At 41.4% G+C, this 20,213-nt stretch overlaps 1 protein-coding gene across 5 annotated transcripts in view; it reads left to right on the top strand.

The window, feature by feature from the left end:
- Positions 1-5,769: 5,769 nt before the first annotated feature.
- fam120b (family with sequence similarity 120B) overlaps positions 5,770-20,213 on the top strand; it is a 28,837-nt gene continuing 14,393 nt past the window's right edge. For 2 of the 5 annotated variants that reach the window (XM_053865524.1, XM_053865525.1), the window contains exons 1-13: positions 5,919-5,936; positions 6,257-6,377; positions 7,193-7,383; positions 7,477-7,607; positions 7,844-7,966; positions 8,181-8,372; positions 8,631-8,883; positions 8,989-9,172; positions 9,269-9,364; positions 9,658-9,830; positions 12,804-12,896; positions 15,172-15,378; positions 15,494-15,641. In XM_053865524.1, coding sequence (XP_053721499.1) covers positions 6,260-6,377; positions 7,193-7,383; positions 7,477-7,607; positions 7,844-7,966; positions 8,181-8,372; positions 8,631-8,883; positions 8,989-9,172; positions 9,269-9,364; positions 9,658-9,830; positions 12,804-12,896; positions 15,172-15,378; positions 15,494-15,641 — 1,909 coding nt within the window. In that variant the 5' untranslated portion in view covers positions 5,919-5,936; positions 6,257-6,259. Of the gene's footprint in view, positions 5,937-6,256; positions 6,378-7,192; positions 7,384-7,476; positions 7,608-7,843; positions 7,967-8,180; positions 8,373-8,630; positions 8,884-8,988; positions 9,173-9,268; positions 9,365-9,657; positions 9,831-12,803; positions 12,897-15,171; positions 15,379-15,493; positions 15,642-20,213 lie in introns of all 5 variants that reach the window. The other 3 variants (XM_053865528.1, XM_053865526.1, XM_053865527.1) reach the window with 3 other exon arrangements.

The following is a 20,213-nucleotide window of genomic DNA, read 5'->3' as shown; positions in this document are numbered from 1 at the left end:
CTAATCTTACAATGTGTTTGCTCATAAAATATCACAGTTCCTGCATGCGACCGCTGCAGACAATGCGGTAATAAACTACATAACTGCCGCGGAACAATGGAAGTCCACGCAGCTTCGGTGCCGCAGTGACACCGCACATGTCTGATCTACATTTCTGTGCGCGTCCACGGAGAAATGCGAGAGTCGCACTTGTTGACGTGATATTGATGAGTTCATGCCCAGATTTTGTTGTTTCTAATGAAGGAACTCATCACAAACAAGTGCGCCATTTAATTGATTGCGTTTATTTCTTAATTTGAAAACAATCGTCTGTCGTCAATACGAAAACAATTATTGATGCTTGCCACTGAGAATTGACGATCGATTGCTAATGTCTGCGCTGCTCTGGCTTCGATTTCTCTCAACAGACTAGATGAGCTATGTTGTTGTGATTATCCTCTCCCAGGGTCTATTTGATGTGTAGTGAATGATCAAAAGTAGCTGATTTAATGGCACTATTGATCCCTGGAGCACCTATATTTGTTGATGAACATCTGTATACCTTTGGGTTCTGGCTGTCCGGTGTAAAAAAAAAGTACTTTGTACTTTGTAATTATTAGTTTGGCTAGAGATGAAAATTGTTGAAACAAATTTGAATTATTTTAATTTAAGTGAAAACAATAAGACAGTGACCATATAAAATATTGTTTCATATTATAGCTATAATCTTAACACTTCCAACTATCCCGCAATATATTGGGGTCCATGACTGAAGTTTGATCCACAGTCGGAAAGGCCTGTGTCTAATTCGGTTGAGGGGTTGCAAGCCTCTGAGCCAGATCCAGAACCTTTAACCTTGATGCCTAACGCCATTATCTCTGCCTGCCATGGTCTTCCCACATGTGTCTCTTTCCTGAAAGACACTGCTCATTTCATCTGATTTCCACCCTCAGATTTTGGGGCTCCTCAATGGCTCACCCGGCTCCTCCATGGTTTGGCGTAAAATTCCACTTTTGACCACCTTTATTCGCACACAACTCGACTTCCAGTGCTTCCCTGTTCTCTCCGCGGACCAGGCCGAGATACTATCAGTCATTCATCACCATGACGTGGCACACATTTTCCGATTACAGCAGCAAAGCGTGACTGAGGGGCATGATGCGCAGGGAGACCCCCGCCCCACCCCATCGAAACCACACTTTCCTCTCAAACGTAATTTATGCCAGCAGATTCTCTAATTGCGTCTCAAGGAAACAGCACAGGGTCCAGTAAACCTCAACGTGCGCATGCGCCCGCGCGTGGGGTTAAAAATTGTTTAACTCGATTGTTTAACTGAAGTGCTGCGTGTGTGTGCGTGCGCGCGCGCGCGACCGCGAGCTCCGTGACACGCAGGGGAACAACAAAGGAAGAGGTCTCGCGCCCCGCCGCCCATTCATCCCTTTCTCTCGCGCGGTAATTCCCATTGATTCTTATTGAGCGAGGAGTCGCGAGCCCCTCAGGGGAGAGCTGTGTGATTTGTGAAGGGTCGCGAGGACAAGACACGCCCCTCCTCGAGCCTGACCATCTGCTCTACAAACACCACAACACCGAGCAAATGGTCGCACTCCTCTGTAACTCCATCAACAATTTCCTCCAGCTTCTCTCCTGCATCATCATCATCATCCTGGGCCATCTTCCCTCTCCCACTTTGCTCTCCTTCTACTTGCCTTGTCAGATGTTTGTGTACATGAGCATCCTGACAGTGAAGGCATGCAACGGTATGAGGTGGCCATATGGCCTGTGAGTGTTTGTGTGTGTGCCAAGAAATGGATGGATGGCTGTCGTGGGAACCGCAGCATCATCCCCATCACACCACCCCAACACACACACACACATCAGCACACGAGCAGTTGATGGACGCATGGTGCAGGCAGAGAACGACAATCATGTTTTCTCAATGATGCTACTGGAAAATTATAAATGCATTGATTAAAATGATCCAATAACATCATGATATAATAAATTACATAGACGAAAATATCACAAGAGTGTTCACTTGCAGAAACTGAGGCTCACTTTCTGTCATTCTTCTTTCTCCAACGTGACACATGGCATACCATAACTCGACACAATGTCCCTATTGTGATACTTTTGGTATTAATCCATTGATCTCAGTCCAGGAACGTGCAAATACTGCATTGACAGAACAGATAAAGCACAGATACTGCACTAGTATTGACAATACCAGCACTGTATTGACAATTATGAAGAATGCAGACCGTGACGTCACCAACAGGTGCCAGCCCATGATCACTTTTAGAACATTAATTTGAAGTATAATCTAATACTGAAAACTGCATAGTGTAGCATCATTTGAAGGTGGTGGTCTATCAACATACTGCCATTGCCTTGCTGTTGGAATGTATTGAACAGACGCTTGTGAGTATGTCTATGGGGCAATTCATGTGTGACCCGGTGTACTAAAAACTATGTTGTTAAAAATGCATTCAAATAAGTGTATTTAAAAAAAATAGAAGAATGAGGTACGGAATGTACGGGCCAAGTACAGGGATGATCCTGGCAAGCAAAGTTCAAAGGTCATCCCTACTTTCTCACAGTAACTAGATCACCAAACGATGTGGTGTATTAATTATGTAACCATCAAAATTATTTGTTTTGTCTTACACTTGCGTGCAATTACACATAACGTTAAAGGTACCCTAGTGTGTATTTATTTGCCTTCAGTAATCCACTCCCACTAACTTATTGAGTGGTTTTGCATCAAAATATAAAAATGTCTGCACTTACTAAGTAAAATTTGTGATGGACATTAAAAAAGTAGCCCCTCATTTTGAATACTATTATATAGAGATTGTTTCACAAGGACTACAAAAATGGCTGGCATGCCCATAACTCTGTTTTAGCTTATATCAAAATAGTAATCACTGAAGCCATTAGAAGCAGCTTAAGACATTTGTTATTAAAAACAAAACCGAGTCAGGTGTCATCCCAGTAAGATGTTGCTGGTGAACTGGAAACTATATAACGTAGCACACAAATGTACACAGTTATCAACGACATACTGTATATTTTACTACTATAGTAGCAGGGTGCAGGAGGCCATTTTGCCGACTGGAAAACCAATACAGCACATTGCCCAGTGTTGTAGGCAGTGTAAAGAAGTAGAAATAACAGTATATTTCCTGTGACTATATACGGATATCTATGTGCGAACACCTCTTTGTCCATTGCATTGTCCTGGTGCTGTTTTTATTAGCATTCCTAATTTGTTGTGGCAATGCAAAGGCAAATAAATGTCTCTGACTTTGTGCTGCTGTTGAAAAACACTCTTTTTATTGCTCTTAAATGCGTCAAGAATGAGACACTGATAAGCGCTCGAGGACAATCCAAAAACGAAAGCACATTATGTATGTTCGCCATTGAATGCCCACTTGTCACTGGGAGGCGGCAACTGTTACATCAGAGATCACTATCTTCTCTTCTCCCATTTCTGAGTAGCCTTGTTACAATACCACCACTCCAGTTTCCTCCCAAAGTCCAAAAAAATGATATGGATCAGTATCCGTATGACATTTAGAAAATAGCCACTGTAATTTGGGGGTTCAGTCACACAACATGGTATCAGTCGATGGTTATGCCTCAATCAAAAACGTAAATCAAACATTCTGACATTGTCTTGCAGAGTTGTCATTGGTTTTATCAGATCAAACAAGCAGACAAACAAACATTTTGAACAAATCACACACGCCCTCAGCTTGCTGAGATCCCTGCCCCAGTGTCCCCAGGGGTCCTTGGCCTTTAGTTTGAGAGCCAGCGGCCTCCAGCAGCAGGATTAGCTCAGCCAGCTGCCCACAGAGACCCAGGGCTCTGGACGCTGACACCAGACCTGACCCCCGGGTGGCAACTATCAGGGACACTAAAGGGGATTTGGGCAGCACTTGGTGTGTGTATATGTGTGTCTTATTCATTCAGCTGGACAACTGTTGAGCCGGTACAGAGTTGAGCTTCGGCCTTCTTTCTCTGTGTGGGTGCGTGCTTGTATGGTCAATTCTTTCCGGGGGTTAACTGCTGATCCTGTACAAATGGGAGGTGTTGGGGGGCAGGGCTGAGGGCAGTCGTGTGCTCCTGGAACATCTGCCTCTGTTTTCTCCTGAGTCAAGATTTGGTCAGTGGCAAAGAGGGGGGTGGATAGGAGGAAACAACAGAGGAGGACGGGCAGAGGGGAGGAGATTCAGTAGGAGAAGGAAGTCGAGGAGAGCCATGTGAGGAGGCTATATGGTGACAAAGGGATAATACATGGTACATTTCTATAATTGAACTACCCAGTATATTCTCGGAAACTGGGGGAGTTCTCTGTGGTATTAGTGTCAGTGAGATCTGGCTCATGGACCTGCTCCCTAAATGTTCCAAGCCAATAAATTATAGACCTTCTCTGAACACTTTTGGTGACTGCAGTGTTTATAAGTATAGTGGTAAAAATCCTTTGACAGAGACATTAATCCTGAAGAATTATGTCAGACAACAACAAACTAGACTGCTGCTGTCAAATGAATACTTGAGAAGACTGAAGCCACAAATGATGCACAGTAATTTTTTATTTTTTGGCTCAACCTCGTCATGTCTCCAAGGGGCTGCGTTTTGTGTGTTTGTCCAACTCTTTCAATCAAGACTGGAAGACAGAAGTCATGGACACTGGAATAAGAAAGAGCTCTCATCACGTTTAGAATGAAGAACACAGTCTTTTATCTGGTGTGACATGAAGGACAAGTTTTGACCTTGTTCTTGATGTAGAACTGGATTGAAACAAAAACATTGACAGCTGTATCATGTGGATCGAAACCTGTTGCTGTAAGTCAAGTGGATGATGACTCGATTCAGCAGCTGGTGGTTTAACGTCCGCTCAAGTTCCGTGCAGCTGTTTATGCAAACGGGGAGTTAAAACATTAAACATTTATATTAAGAATAGTTTCTTTTTCACATCAGCAAAGGGGAAGCACAATTTTTAGTACACACAAACATTTATTGCCACAAAATGTGGCAAAAACTAACTAATATCATCACACTACGTCATATTTTGAGCTTCTAAAAGATGTGAGGATTTAATTTTCAAATTCACAGCATTGTTTACCTCCATAGTAGCAGTACAAACAGAGGAGTACTATTTGCCTTAATAGTTGTGGCCGGAACTGTCAGTTAGTAGTTATTAGTAGCATTAGCTACTGTAGTTTTGGGAGAAGCAGTTTCTCCCAAAATAGTGATAGTTGAAGAATTGTTTTTGTTGTTGCAGCGGTAGCAGTATGTTTAATTGATTTACGTTTGTGGTCTTAAAACTTTCCAATGCAGCGGTGGCAGATTTACAACGGCACTCCTCCTCCTTCCTTGAAGCTCAGTTGCCTGTGAGCGTGGATTGTCCTGTGAGTCCAGAGCATCTGGCCAGGCCACGACAGATGCTGACAACTGGACTGACAGCCAGCATATGCCGCTTTCTTTATTTCTGCTCTGCTCAAACAATGGCGTGGAAGAGATGGGGGTGCTTTGTATTGAAGGTAGACTTAATAGCTTGTGACTTCAGAAAAGAACCCCCCCCTCCCATTCTGCAGGAGAGCAATTAGTCTACCTCTGATCCTGGCCTGGAGACTTGGTGGGGAGGACGCAGGCCGCAGCCTCTCAGAGGCCCATTCACATTCATGCTGGATGTTTATTTTTTTAATGGCAGCTTTATCTCGAAATGCCACTGTGTTTATGTTCGCTGCTGATGCTTTATTTGTGGCACGCAGAGTCCTTTTATATTTGTATTTGGTGACATATCGTTGAGATAATGGTCAGAGATGGCATCCAGCGCTGAGCACGTGCGCTTTGTTTTCCGACGTCATGACGCCACGCGTACAAGACAGGAAGTAGTTTGCATGCACAGCGTGCAAATACAAGATAAACCCTGCAACTACTGCGAATTCGACGTGAGTCGTTTGTCAACTCAATAATCGTTTACTTGTAACTCGACTTAACGTGCTGTAATTTACCTCGAACGGGAGTGCTTTAAGTAACGCTGTTAAGCTATCTGTTAGCACAGTCACTCAACTTCGTTATCGCCACTGCTTGAAGTCTCTTCGACAAATACTGCCTTTGTACGACGAACTACCATTTGTACTATAAAATGTAAACGTATTCATGTGCGTTATTTTGATACGAAGCGATGTTAGATGCGTTCTGAGTGTAGCATCAATCAAGTAAAACCCGATGTTGTTCAACTACCACTTCAAATGTGTTTCCTCTGCAGAATATGGGAGTGAAAGGTCTGCAGTATTTCCTTGACCGATGCTGTCCACAAGCCTGTGTCACAGTCAACCTGAGAGAGATGGCCAGGCAGCATGCAGCCAAAACAACAGACGACACTTGCAGTTAAGTATTATACTGAGTACAAAGAACATCTGCCCAGTATTTAAATACAAATATTTTCTGCTACAACTGTTCCTTTTCCATTGCAAATACCTTGCATTCTCTGATACGCTTTTAGATACACTGCCTGGACAAAATAAAGTCACCTGGATTTAACAAACCAAATAGGTATGGGTTTGCTGCAGTTGGTCAGATCTAGGTTCAGCAACATTATGTGCTCAAAAAATGAGGTCAGCTGACTACCTGAATATACTGAATGACCAGGTTATTCCATCAATGGATTTTTTTTTCTTCCCTGATGGCACAGGCATATTCCAAAATGACAATGCCAGTATTCATCGAGCTCAAATTGTGAAAGACTGGTTCAGGGAGCATGAGACATCATTTTCGCACATGCATTGGCCACCACAGAGTCCAGACCTGAACCCCATTGAGAATCTTTGGTGTGATGTACTGGAGAAGGCTTTGCGCAGCGGTCAGTCTCTACCATCATCAATGCAAGATCTTGGTGAAAAATTAATGCAGCACTGGATGGAAATAAAACTTGTGACATTGCAGAAGCTTATCGAAACAATGCCACAGCGAATGCGTGCTGTAATCAAAGCTAAAGGCAGTCCAACGAAATATTAGTGTGTATGACCCTTTTTTTTGGTGGTGACTTTTTTTTGGCCAGGCAGTGTATATTCCCATATTTATCAAGTCTATTACTGTCATGCTCTGCAGTCCGCTGTTTCTCAATATTTAATTCATAGAGTTGGTCTCTGGAGTTTTGTCACTCAAGTTAGGTTGAGAAAAAGGGCTCATGTTTTTCTTCTAGGACCCACACTTGTTGTGGATGGCATGGCTTGCCTACGACACTGGTACATGTGTGAGGACTGGGTGTGTGGAGGCCAGTGGAAGGAGTATATGGACATCCTGCAGTCCTGGGTGGAAACCTTCACGTCAGCAAACATCAGTTTGGTTTTCTTTTTTGATGGTGTGGTTGAGGAGAAGAAGAGAATTGAGTGGGTAGGACTGCAATATAATTGTACCTGCTCTTTTAGCAAATTATGTAAGCCCTTTATTTGATAATTTGACACCCCCTTTTTCTTGACCTTACAGACAAGAAGAAGGTGCAGAGTCACCAAAGATGTGGCCAAAATTTTTTGCCACATCAAGATGCACGGAAAGCAACCTGTTTCTCCTTCCTGTCTGCCCTCTGGTCTAGCAACATTTACACCATTCGCCCTGAAGTGAGTTAATGCATTACCTAGGAGTAAGGCGTCTACAGTGGCCTTGACTCAATGGGTCAAATGTGGACACGTTGCTAAATTTCACTGAGCGACTGACAAGTTTGCAAGAATATTTTCATCAATGATTTCCTTCTACGAGTGAGAAGTTCAAGTTCAAGTGCAAGTAAATGGGTGAATAAATGTGTCTAAAGTCCAGTAATGGCTGAGTTTGAATATTTGATTTTGTCGTCCTGTAGGTCTTTGGGCCAGAAGGTGTTCTGCTCAGTACAGGAAGCAGACTATGAGATTGCCAGCTATGCTCTACGAGAGGAATGCATTGGAATCCTGGGCTTGGACTCAGATTTCATCATATATGACAGGTTATTTTGTTTTAATAAACTGCACAACATATAGCTTCATATTTTTCAATCATATATTCACTGACAGGTATTGAACTTAAGATGTCATTTCTTGGTGAACTGTAGTTTACCATTCAAGCTACAGGTCCCTTGCATATTAACAACTTTTCCAAACATTCACTGGTGTCTTGATATGTATTTATGTTTCCCTCTAATATTTTGCTTTTGTTTGAAGTGCTCCTTACCTGTCCGTGACAAAGCTTCATATGGACACACTTACCACAGTAAAGTACGACAGACAGAAGCTCTGCCAAAAACTGGAGTTATCATTGCCACAGTTACCCCTGCTGGCCTGTATCCTGGGTAATGATGTTGTGTCAGAGGAGCAGATGAAACACATCAGGAACACTGCAATTGAGACTTACAGGTACAGGAAGTGCATGTTCGGCAATGTGTAATCACTGTTTTGAAAGGTATGAAGAGTATGAGAGAGCAAATCCATTATAAATAAGTTTTATTCATTTAATGTTTGAGTGTCTGTCTCATTGTTAACGTTTTTTAAACACTGATTCCTCCAGAGCTTAACACCCCTCTCGCTCATTTTTATAATATTCATAACTTTGCAATGCACAAATCAGTTCTGACTTGATTGTTGCAGTCATATTGGTATTATTGTTTTCATTAGGAAAGGAAATCCTGCCTCCAACCCTCAGGATGGTCATATGGTTCTTGCTGTCTCCCACTATCTGAAATCTATGTGGAGCGGCGTGGAAGAAGAGCTTGATCTTTCACCTCTAAATCTTTCAGCGGCAGACAAAGAAGTCCTGAAAATGGGAATTTGCTTCTACTCTTTGCCTGGGCAGAAAACCTTTCAGTCCAATGACAGCCATACTTTTCTCCCTGCATTTAAGAAGTATGTCAGTCCAGAAGTATTGGAGGTATGTCCTGTGTCATATACTTGTGTTTGTCTTGTGGTTTGTATAGAGAGTCAAAACCCAAGTCAGAAATTGGCTAAATATATTTTGTTGTGTGGTTTTCTCCAGTCTTGCAGGGAAACTCACATTACGGCTGAGGGTTTCATGGTCTATGGTGTTTTATGTGAAGGAGTGCTTGAATGTAGCAACAGTCTGGAGGATGAAGACGACAAGGAACTGCTCCCTCAGGCAGTCGTCTACAAACCCTGCCGAAGACGAATGTACGGTCTCTTGCTGCAGGACTCTGGCAATGGTAGGAACTGTGACATCTGGATCACACAAACACAAATATGTTAACCTTTTTTTATGCACTTAACAGATGAAGTGCTTTTGCTTTCTGTTATTTCAGATGACGAACTTCCAGTCATTAAAGAATGGTTTGTCTATCCGGGAAATCCTCTGAAGCAACCAGATCTGGTCCAACCTGCAACAGTTAGCCTGAAGTGTACTGTGACTTGTTCCTGAAATGGAAATCATGTGTCAACCAATAAGAGCAAGCTAAGATTTGATAAGGAAATGGTCAAGATTGCCCTATTATTTTGTAACGCTCCAGATGAAGGGCTTCAAAAGCTTGAGTCACACTCAGCGTTTCCATTGGCTGTGCAATAAACTGCCTCAAGGACTTTATTTTTGGAAGGTCACTAAAGAACCTAATCCATCTCGATAAAAAGACGCATTGCATTTTTGTTATGTTAGGCAACTATATAAACTTTAACACTGTTTTGTCTTAATTTGCAGGCAGTCAGCACAATCTGGATTTGTTGTGGTTTGGCTCTGGTCCAGAGGTTTCTTCTCTTCGCTTGCACTCTTTCTTCTTCATCTTTGACTGCCAGGAGTTGTCAGAATTACATGGAGACATAGAAGACTCACTGCTGGCTACTGTCTGTGTGGTTACCTACATGGTCCTTCAGGTAGACCCCAACACGATTGATTAAATTCACTGAATCATCAAAAAGGAAAATAGTGTTGTCCCTCTGATCGAATGAAAATTGGTCCATCGAAAGGTGAAAATACACTACTCACAATGAGTTTGGGATATTGTCGTTTACACAAGTGCCTTTCCTATTAGGTCTGAATTTTAATGAAATAAGTAACAGTTCCCTTTAATATTACTATTAATGAATAACAACAAACACCACTTTCATCATTTCATTATGTATTACCCGAATAATTTAGACAACAACGAAGACAACCCCTCTCGGGGGTGTCTGAGTGCATAGGTCCTTAGGGACTGGTCATCATTGCGGTGGATCGTTTGTGGGTCTCCACTCCTGGGTCTGTCGCAAACACTACACATTGTTCTGTGTCTCGCTACAAGTCTGCTGATGACATTTGAGACACACCAAGTTCACGGACAATATCTTACTCCCTGCTGCCAACAGGAAGGTGTGCTATGGCCAGGTGGCGCTGCTTGTGATGCGTCCGTAGCTGCTTGAATGATGAACAGGGTATGGTTTACTGACAATGCCTGCTTTTTATACTCCTCGAATGTAGAAATGATGTCACACTGAAAATAGTTTTATTGTATTTTTTGGTATTGACCCCAAAGGTGCACTGTATTCAGTGAGACCATTACAAAACAAAAATCAGTGACGTGTGAAAAGCACTGGACGTATGAAGTCCACTGATGACCTCAATAAACAATATCCCTAACTTATTACAATCATATCCGTCATCATCTACTCAAATAACACCCAGAAATTTTGATGTGGGTGTGATGGATTTATTTCCTGTGACTGTTGGGACATTATTTTATAGACATTTTATTGACAGAAGAAAATGAAGGTTGGTGACATCTCAGCTGTGATTCATCATTCGCTCGCTTGTTTTCATTTGTTGCCATTGGCTAGACTGTCTGTTATGCTTTGGCATCAACAAACAAGTAAAGCTGTGAAACAAATCAACTCAGTTTGTTTTTTAGTGGAGGTAATTGTGGTGTACGCTGAATAGAGCGTCACCTGCGGATTCATGGAAACAGAAAATGAAAGGGCAAAGTAATTTGGTGACATTACACATACAATGGAAGCTTTTGATTAGGGCAGACATCTACATATATACAACAATTATGCCACCTTGTCTGTGTGTGGTGTGATGTCAAACATCTCTTGTTGACAGCAAGCATTATTGCCCAGCGAGGGCCCAGTTTTTTTTTTCAGACGCTGATCTTTGAAACTCAAGCTCTTGCGTCAACAACCACTCCAGCAGCCACTCAAAGGCTTTGGCCTGAGCTGTTTGTTTATACACCTTGATAGGTTTGCGTCTTTATTCTGTAGTAATTCCTTCGTAAAGATGGTGGACATTTTTTTAATGCTGTGAGTTAAGCTATAAAAGAAAGAACTTCATCAGTTGATTCATTGTACACTGGATTGAGTGTGTCCAATTTGCTGTAGCCCATTTAGGCAAACTATTGTGGCTGAAGTGAATTTGCTCATTAATTCATTTATTGTTAACCTTTCCAATTGAGGCCTGTTCTGGCTTTTGGCCAAGTGAAAAGTGATTTAACGTTCTACGTTTAACGATCTACTGGCATATAATACTGGTAAACTGAAATATTATGTCAATAATCATGCTCGTTTTATGTTTTCTTTGTACTCAAATGGATATATTTGTTGTGGTGAAGACAGAGCTGAGCTAAAAGCTCTGGATTGAGGTATGTTCTGAGTCTTACTCAGTCTCACTCAGATCATACAAGTATCTGAAACAAATAATCTCCGTAGACTGGTTGGCCTCTCCCTTAGAGATGAGATGAGGTGCTCATTTAGGGTTGCCTCCTAGATGCCTTCCTTGTGAGGGTTTCTGGGAATGTCCAACTGGGAGCATGACCCAGGGACTTGTTGGAGAGACTATATGTCTGTTGGAGGGCCTCCGAAGGCCTCTGTATTAAAGTCTCTGTCTCTTTGCACCGGCAGCTGCCGTGGCAACCCAACCTCGGCTAAAGAGTGGATGATGGCTATGTAGATAATCTCATTTTTAAAGCTTGAGCCTTCTTGTGATCTTTCTTGTGTTTTGATCCAAGTTATTCTCAGGTGCTTTTTAAACAGGGTGATTTAGATTCGGAACTGACTGTACCATTGCAACACTGTCAACTTGTCAGTTGATAGCAGATGATTGTGGAATCACATTATTTGTTGTGTCTTTTAAGTTTCTGTCCAAGCGCAACAACAGTCAATGAACTCAATTTAATCTGCTGAGTACATTATTGTATGCTGAGAATCATCAGTTGCTCTGCTATTAATCCCTCTGGCATTAAAAAAAAAAATCAGAATCAGTGCATCCTGTGATAGCCTATAAGAACATGTACTGCTTTATGGTCAATGAAGCCATTTTTTAAATTTAGAATTTCTTCTCAATAATTGAAGTTGGATCACCACCTGTTGTGTGACCTGTACCAGTGAGTTGCAGTCATGGTATGAGAGGAACTTCCAAACTGAATCACCATGATTACAATGCTCTGACACACTCTTCAGAGTAATATGTTAATCAAAGAAACTTCAGACAGCCTGAATGAAGTACTTCTGCTTCCAGACAGATTTGTCGGCCGAAGCGTCAAATGGATGAAATAGTTGATCTGCTTATTAGATTACTTCTATGAGCGGACAATTGAAGATGAGCCGGCAAGCAGACAGACAACAGTAGCTGTTGTTGTCTGGTCAACGCACTCACATTCACTTGTCACTCTCTTATTTAAATAGCTTCGGGGTTTGTTTGTTTTGAACACACAACCCAGTCGTCTTGTGTCTGTCTTTGTTTCTTTTTCTGTTGAATTGTTGAGCGGAGCAGACCAGGCAAACTGAGTCAGACCGAAGACACATTGGGATTTGATTGAGTCGGTAAACCATGTATTTCTGTTTGTGAGTGTGTCTGTGTCCTGTGTCTTTTTGTAGGTGCCTGCTTTATCATTGGAGGATGTGGACGCTTACCTGTGCCAAGCAGTGTGTCTGAGGCTGAAATCATCTCAAGAGCTCCAGCAAATAGAGGTGAGCAGCTCATGTTAATATAATTTCCTTCCCTAAAATCCTTGTGGTCTAGCTTTAGTTCTGTGCCCCCACAACATGTCAGGTCTACACAAAGACTCAGCAGTTGTCGGTAAACAACCTCCTCTTTGAGCACACATCAGTCATAATGACTGGGTCAAAATGGAAAGTGAAGGAGAAATAAAAACCGCCACTCTGCAGAAAATAAAAAGCATTTTTTTGCTTATCAGAAATGTAGAATTGTGGTTGACTTTTGAGACATGAGAAAGTAGTTAAGAATAACGGAACAATAGCAGTCATGATTTACATTGTAAAGTGAAAACAAATCATCACGCTTTCGCACGAGTATTGAAAAAAGGACCACAATGCTCTATCGTAACGAGATTATATTAAAATTTTGGTGCAAGCCTGAGAGATGTTAATGTGATAAACTGCTCACACAAACGGCATTCTCAGTACTTTTTTTTCAACCACAAAGATAGAGTTTGCCATTACATCCTCTTCTTGCATCATTCATAAGTATGTCCCAGTTAAAGTGCGTCATTGTTGACATGCTATTGAAATTATCTATCTGAATTCTGGTTGTGGACTCTGCTGTCTAGTTAAGCCCTTTATATTCACTTGCAAATTCCAGCTGACTCTTTTCTCTGACTAATTTGTATTTTTCTGTGTGTATGTTAAACAATAATTAGAGTTCAGCGTTGATATGGGTATTGTGTCTGGTAGAAGGAGCAGTGTGATTGTGTGTGTTAGCTACCTCAATATGAGTGTAAGATCTGTCTAAATTAATCTCAATCAATCCAGTCAAGTGGGTTTATTTATAGGGCTCCGAATTTAAGAAAAAGCAACAACCTTGGACCCAAGTTCCTCACAATTGTTGTGTATCTTCTGTACGGTAAATTACAGTTGTGAAGACTTGAGGATATGTACGTGTTTGAGACTCTTTCCGGGATTTACAAGTTCTCAGACAATTGGTATTGATGTAGTGTTCAGTGCACAGTGCTGTGTTCATGACGCACTTTATTGTGTTTCCCACTGGCTTTTATTTGTTTGTGAAAGTGTACACAACTCACTCACAAACCTATAAACACATGCATGTCCAAATTAAAGATCTATCTGTTTATTCCACCACAATACATCAAACAGAGTCTAAATGTTCATTTATTAGCATGGATGTGTATGCCAGTGTGTTTTTGGGAGAAGAAACATTTGTGGGTATGTTATGTGTTCGTTTAGTTGCGACATTGCTCCCTGTGGGGCTGCGATTGTAGCAAGAGTGTGTATGTTTGTGCGTGTGTGACAATGAGGGCACTGGCGACAGTCGCCTGTCTGTCCTGCCTGACGCTTACCACATGGAGCTATTTACATGAAACACACTCCGCCCTGTTCAACACACAGACAGATGCACACTCACACACACACAATCCTGTGCTTCTGTCTTTCTCTCTCTGGGTGTTATTTTGTTCTTTCACCTTTAACAGTCGACTTCTCTTCCTCTGCGACCATGCTTGGTTTCTGCCCTGAGGGCTTTTGTGTGTCTCTTCATTGTCTTGCTTTCAGGTATTGCTGTGTTTGACTGGGAGCAGGTGACAGGCTGGGCTGTGTGTGTGTGTGCGTGTGTGTGTGTGTGTGTGTGTATGTACATAATCACTGTTATCAGGGCTATCAGCCAGAGGACAGGTGAGAGCTGGGAGCATGAACTCGCACAGCTGCCTGCTGTTGCTGCCCGTTGTCAGCTTGCACACGGCTGCTTCTGCTTTTATTGTCTATATGTCCGTTGTCCAATAGTTCCACTTTTCCAGTCGCTTAAAAATATTATTGTTATTACCAAGGAAAGTCCGTTGGACAGTTTCAGTCTCTGCATTCCGATCAAATATGGTTTGATCTTTAGATTTCAGTCACAAAAACTCTTGGCTATTGTTGGGGTTGGGGTTGCAGTGAAACTTAAATATAAAAATGGAAAGCATTACTGTCGGACTCAGTTCCTTTTTTTTGTCACAATGCTGTGGTGAAGTGAAATCACTGCCTTTCTGTCACTGAGACTCCTTCTCAGCGTGAGCTGCGTTGTCCGATCACTCCAACCACCTTTTACTTTACCACTTGCTCCCTACTCGGAATAAGAATTTCAAGGTGTTATAACTAATATTTCAGATGAGAGGAATCTGCACCACACCATGGTCGTCTCACAGCGAGATCTAGCTATCTGACTATCAAAAAATCCCGACATTTGAGAGTAATTCTTCTTATTTACAAAATGTGTTTCTTTTTCGACCTCCAGCTGCCAGTCCTCTCCAGCCGAGCAGTGCAGCTTGGCTGCCTCTACGTTCGAGGACTCGGCCACTTGCTCGGTGCCAATTGTGCCAGTGGCAGCCCACTGGTCTGTGAGGCCTTTATGCCTTGGCAGAGTTTCGATGGGCGACTGTTCCACTCCAAATACCTGCTGTCACACAGCAACACAGAACGTCTAGTGCTCGTGGACAACAACGTAAGTGTGAAGGGGGGTACGTTTGTTGTAAGTCTGCTATTAAGGGGCGCAAAATATTTGATTTGTCAGTGGTTTGACAGTGGTTTGAGCTGAACTCTGTGTGCCTCTCCACCAGGCTTCCTCGCTCTCCTTATTTGACACCCTGAGACAAAAAATTATAGAAGTCTGTGAAAGCAAGAGCAGAGTTCTGCAGTCTAGGCCCAAACCCTGCCAACTAGCTAATAGAAGCCCAAACGAACAGCGACCCAGCTGGGGACGTTTTGGTAAGCAAATTTTGATATTGCTCCTGTGCAATAATTTTTTCTTTTGCATGTAAACTGTTTGATAATTGTTCTTTAAGTACTTTATATTTACTTTTAATGTTCTAAAGTGTGTTTCAACTTTTGTTTTTTTTGTTTGTTTATTTTTATTTGCTGTTTGTGTGTATATATATATATATATATATATATATATCACCCTTCTAACTCTGGAACATTAAATTAACCTTTTCAAGTAAAATTTTTAAAGTAACAGACTTCAAACCCAGTTGATAACTTTCTGTGCATAGCCCCATCTAACATCAGACGATGCTGCTTTTCAGTATAACAGTATAAACTATTAATGACAGAGGAAGTGTAATGACGGGGTCTAAAAGATTCCATACATAAATCTATTCCGCTTTGTCCAGAGGAGGGTCACGGGGGGAGCTCTGCCAATCTCAATCAGTATTTATTCTGACTGTATAGAACGATATCCACTTAAGTTTTCTTTCTGGACTCTGGGAGTCCAAATGGACTGCACTAAGAAATCCCTAAAGCATAAAATCTGTCCGGGGAAAGAACGCGCCAGAAATTATGAGAATTGTTCTGTGCTCCTTATGGATCCTTCAGATCGGATTGAGTTATTATGGCATATTTCATTTGGAATTGAAATAAACAGATTTCTTAAACGGTAGTTTAATTAATTTGTGATAGTTTGACCACCTAATTTTAAATTGTGACCTGTATGCTAGCACAAAAATGCATATGTGCACGTGAATTCGTAATCTATGGACAGAACTACTTACAAAACCATTGAAAACTCAAGACTCTGCATCTGTGATCCTCCGCTGTGGTTAATACAAGAGGAACATAGCATTGTTATGTTTTCAGAAATATGTTGGGTTTTTTCCACTGAGGGTTGTAATGTTTCTATGCTCTACATTGATCACAGCAACGTCAGTGACTGAAACCAATAATGAAATGGACAAAACGTCTTGTGCAAGCAGAGAAATAACATTTTAATCTGACAGTTGATCTGTGGTTGTAGTCCTTCGGTGCACCCCACGGAACCACATTACCCAGAGGGCTGTGCAGTAACGAGCTCCATGTGTGCTGCGGCCTTAGCACATATTTCTGCATTTGTGTGGCTACACACGCAAATACACACATGCTTTGTCAGTGTGCTAGTAATAATAGGTTTCTGTTTATAGGCTGAGAGAGCTCTATTTTAAGACACACAACAAGACCGACTGATTACAGACTGAGGAGACTCTGTCTCCCTTCTGGTCCCCTTCCTCTCTGTTGTTCGACTCTGCTGCTCTTGAGCCCTGTGTTTTTGTCTTTCCATCATCGTGTGTACTCTGTCATGGGGTTTTCATCATTGTCTGTGTTTCCCACGAGACAACGTGATTTTGATTTCTGTTTGTTTGATATGTGCGTCAATGACATTCATGTAACATTCTCATTCCTTCCCAAACTCCTGTGTAGGTCCATTATTTGTGAGTGTTCATACTGGTCCGTTGTGTGTCTTTCACAATATCTGCATGTGGACTCTTAATATCTTTCCGTATCTTTGTGACAGTATATCTTAATAGTTTAGATTGCTTTACTTTGTTTGTAAATCGTTTGTAGCTTCGAAACATAAAAAAAATGTGCTAATTTTTCCAAGTGACTAATATAGTAGTAGCAGATGTGTCTCTAAAAGGCGGTGAATCATTTTGCATCATTAAGATTGCAGTAAGATAAATCTAAAGAAAGTTCAGTAAAAAGGTTGACGGTTGCTGACACTTGGCGTGATTTTCTCACAGCAGTGAGTCGATATTCTCCAGCTCAGCGGTCGATTTCGTACAACCATTCATCAGTAGCTCATGAAATCTGAACCCATCGTTTCTATTAAACCCAATGACTTGTCGACATTTAACAGCCGTTCCCAGCAAGCGACTGCATGCCATGTTGGCACAGAAACTCTGGTTTGCGCCGAACTGTCTGCTTTTTGCCCAAGTCAACCCTTGTGGGTCTCCTGAGGATGTTTCTGGTTTCTCAGTTGGAAGGCTGCTCACTCTTCATACCTCAGTTTTTCATTTCTGCCAGACGCAGACACCAGTCATTACTACAGAACTGTGGTGATCAGAAGTGTGTGTGTGCGCGTGTGTATGAGAGAGTGAGTAGTGGTGGCGCTATGTGGGATTGTTGAGGGCCTCGTTTGGTTTTTGTTTGGAATCAGGCCTGATGTTTAGTCTCCTCAGCAAATATCTCTTCGGCTTGCCTTCGCAATTACACTTCAGCAGTCGATTCAGTATTGTCGCCCTCCCACAGTTCTGCCATTTATTTCTGTCCGAAAGCAGCGGTGAAGTCAATGAAAGCAGAGTCATTTTTATATTACAACTCATGCACAGAGCTTTAAACTGCTTCATTTAAAGTATTTTCAATGTTAAATCGTCCGACACCAAATTCAAAGTAGGACTTCTCCTTCCCCAGTGAGTGAAAAATCATTTCATCACATTGCATTTAGTGGACCTACAATAGATCAGCATGTAGCCCAAAGGCCAGTGACCATGGTAGGATCTTAAAATCTCAGTGGTGCAGACAATTATTCCTGCGCTTGAACAACATCAACAGTTGTGGTGACATCATCATGTGGTGACAAAGAAAATGAGAACGAGCTTTTAGTCGGAAGTGTGACTATTATGTATTACCTCTGATGTTGGACATTTAGTAACCACCAAGTCTCGTGATTTATTTTAGATTAGATGGCCTTTCAACTACTCTAAAACCATTTAACAGTGAGCATAAACCAGATCAACTCCAATCTCAGAAAAGGCTTTTGAGAGAATGGGAAAACCAAACTCTCATTTTACATTGGCAATTAATCGTGTTTGTCTCGCTTTTTCTTTCAACTAGTAATTTGTACGTCTCTGTTGTTTTGCTTTGCGTTTAGTTAATGTGTTCAGCTCCTCTTTTGGAAAATAAATACCATGAAGTCAATGTGCTCACCTGATTGCGTGAAAGTTAAACAAATAGAAAACAATTGTGGAACAACAATCCATTTTCACAGTGTGTTAAAGACTGAATAAGGTCAATGACACAAAAGATTCAAATAGGAAAACAAATTGCATTTTGAAGTATAACTCAGTTGTTGCTGTTTTAGTTTTTCTTGTGCCCCCTCAAGAAAAAACAATTACACTCCTGTGGTTTATTTATTGAAATTATTGTTATTATTATTATTGTTACTGAGCTTTACTTTTCTTTTGAGGTCAACATTTGGTCTTTATTGTTCAGAGCGTTCCCAGATGCCTCTACAAATGTCCTTTCATGAGCCCAGTACGATTCCCGGGGCGACATGGTTGTTTGTTGTCCACTGCTTAAGTACATTTAGAGAGTTCAGAGAGTAGTTGTGTACTGTACATGGGGTGGCTTAAACTTTAAAATCAATTGAAAAGAATATGAGATGAGAACATACCTGACTTTAACATTAAAGGAATCTCTCTCTACCGTGTGGTCTCATATGGACTACGCTAATGGTACAGTAATAAGATGTTATAGTGCATCCATGAATTACAGAGTACAAAATACATTCCATAATTTTATCTAGCTTTAAAAGTGACTCAAACCACATAATATAGTGTTATTAAAATAGCACTTTATCACAAATAGTATCACAAAGATCACCTTAAGTTGTCATACTTGATTGTAAACATTCTCAAGGTCTCCTAGAACGTCTTATAAATGCACTGGGGTCTTACGAATGTACTAATAATGCATGACACCTCAAGGAAAAGTGTTAAGAACAAAAGGGTTCTGTTAGAGCATATCGTGCGTTGATGGACATTCAATGAGGCAGGAACTTGGCAGGAGCCGGACTCCATGCTTCACTGGTAAAGAGTGGAATTACTGATAAGACAAAGTAATCGCACACTGAAAGTTGCATCATCATCATGTATTTATTTAATTATTTATTGTGCAAGGGCCTGCTAACAACTAACCAATAGTGTCCCCAACTTAATGGGGACACTTGGGATGCCCTGACTCCTCTGTTTGGAGAAGACAATCTAGTTTCTTCAGTCACTTTTACTATCGTGTTTAGCAAAAAAAATAAAGAAATAGCGCAACATGGTGGAAATGTTTTAGGTCTGTCATAGCTCCATTTAAGAACAGTTAACGATTGAATTATGGCTGTCGTGTTTATGGATGTGCACTCAACACAATCTGAGATGGAGGCTGCTATCAAATGTCACTGTGTCATATATGCAGAACTGTTGAGGCTGTGTCATCTGGAATAAATCATTATTCAGCTGGGTCACATGGCTTTGTTCAATATAGAATACAAGTATAAATCATCAGTGTTCTGAGATGAGTTAGAAGTGAACTGTGTATTTGTTTGGTCATATGTGAGTAGATTTTTAATCTGGATCTTTAAACACCAACACAGCCTACAGAATCATGGTGCCTGTGGCGTGACAACACTACTCCCACATATGCCCGGTATGCTTTCATTTGCCATTTCCCACACGTTCAGACTCAGATTGATGGTGAGATGACAGTCTGGTTCAACTCTGAAGACTGTGACTGACTTGGGAAATGTCAGTCGATGAAAGA

The sequence above is a fragment of the Synchiropus splendidus genome, chromosome 5, assembly GCF_027744825.2.
Source record: "Synchiropus splendidus isolate RoL2022-P1 chromosome 5, RoL_Sspl_1.0, whole genome shotgun sequence".
Taxonomy (NCBI): domain Eukaryota; kingdom Metazoa; phylum Chordata; class Actinopteri; order Syngnathiformes; family Callionymidae; genus Synchiropus; species Synchiropus splendidus.
This window is presented reverse-complemented; position numbering and strand designations above follow the sequence as displayed.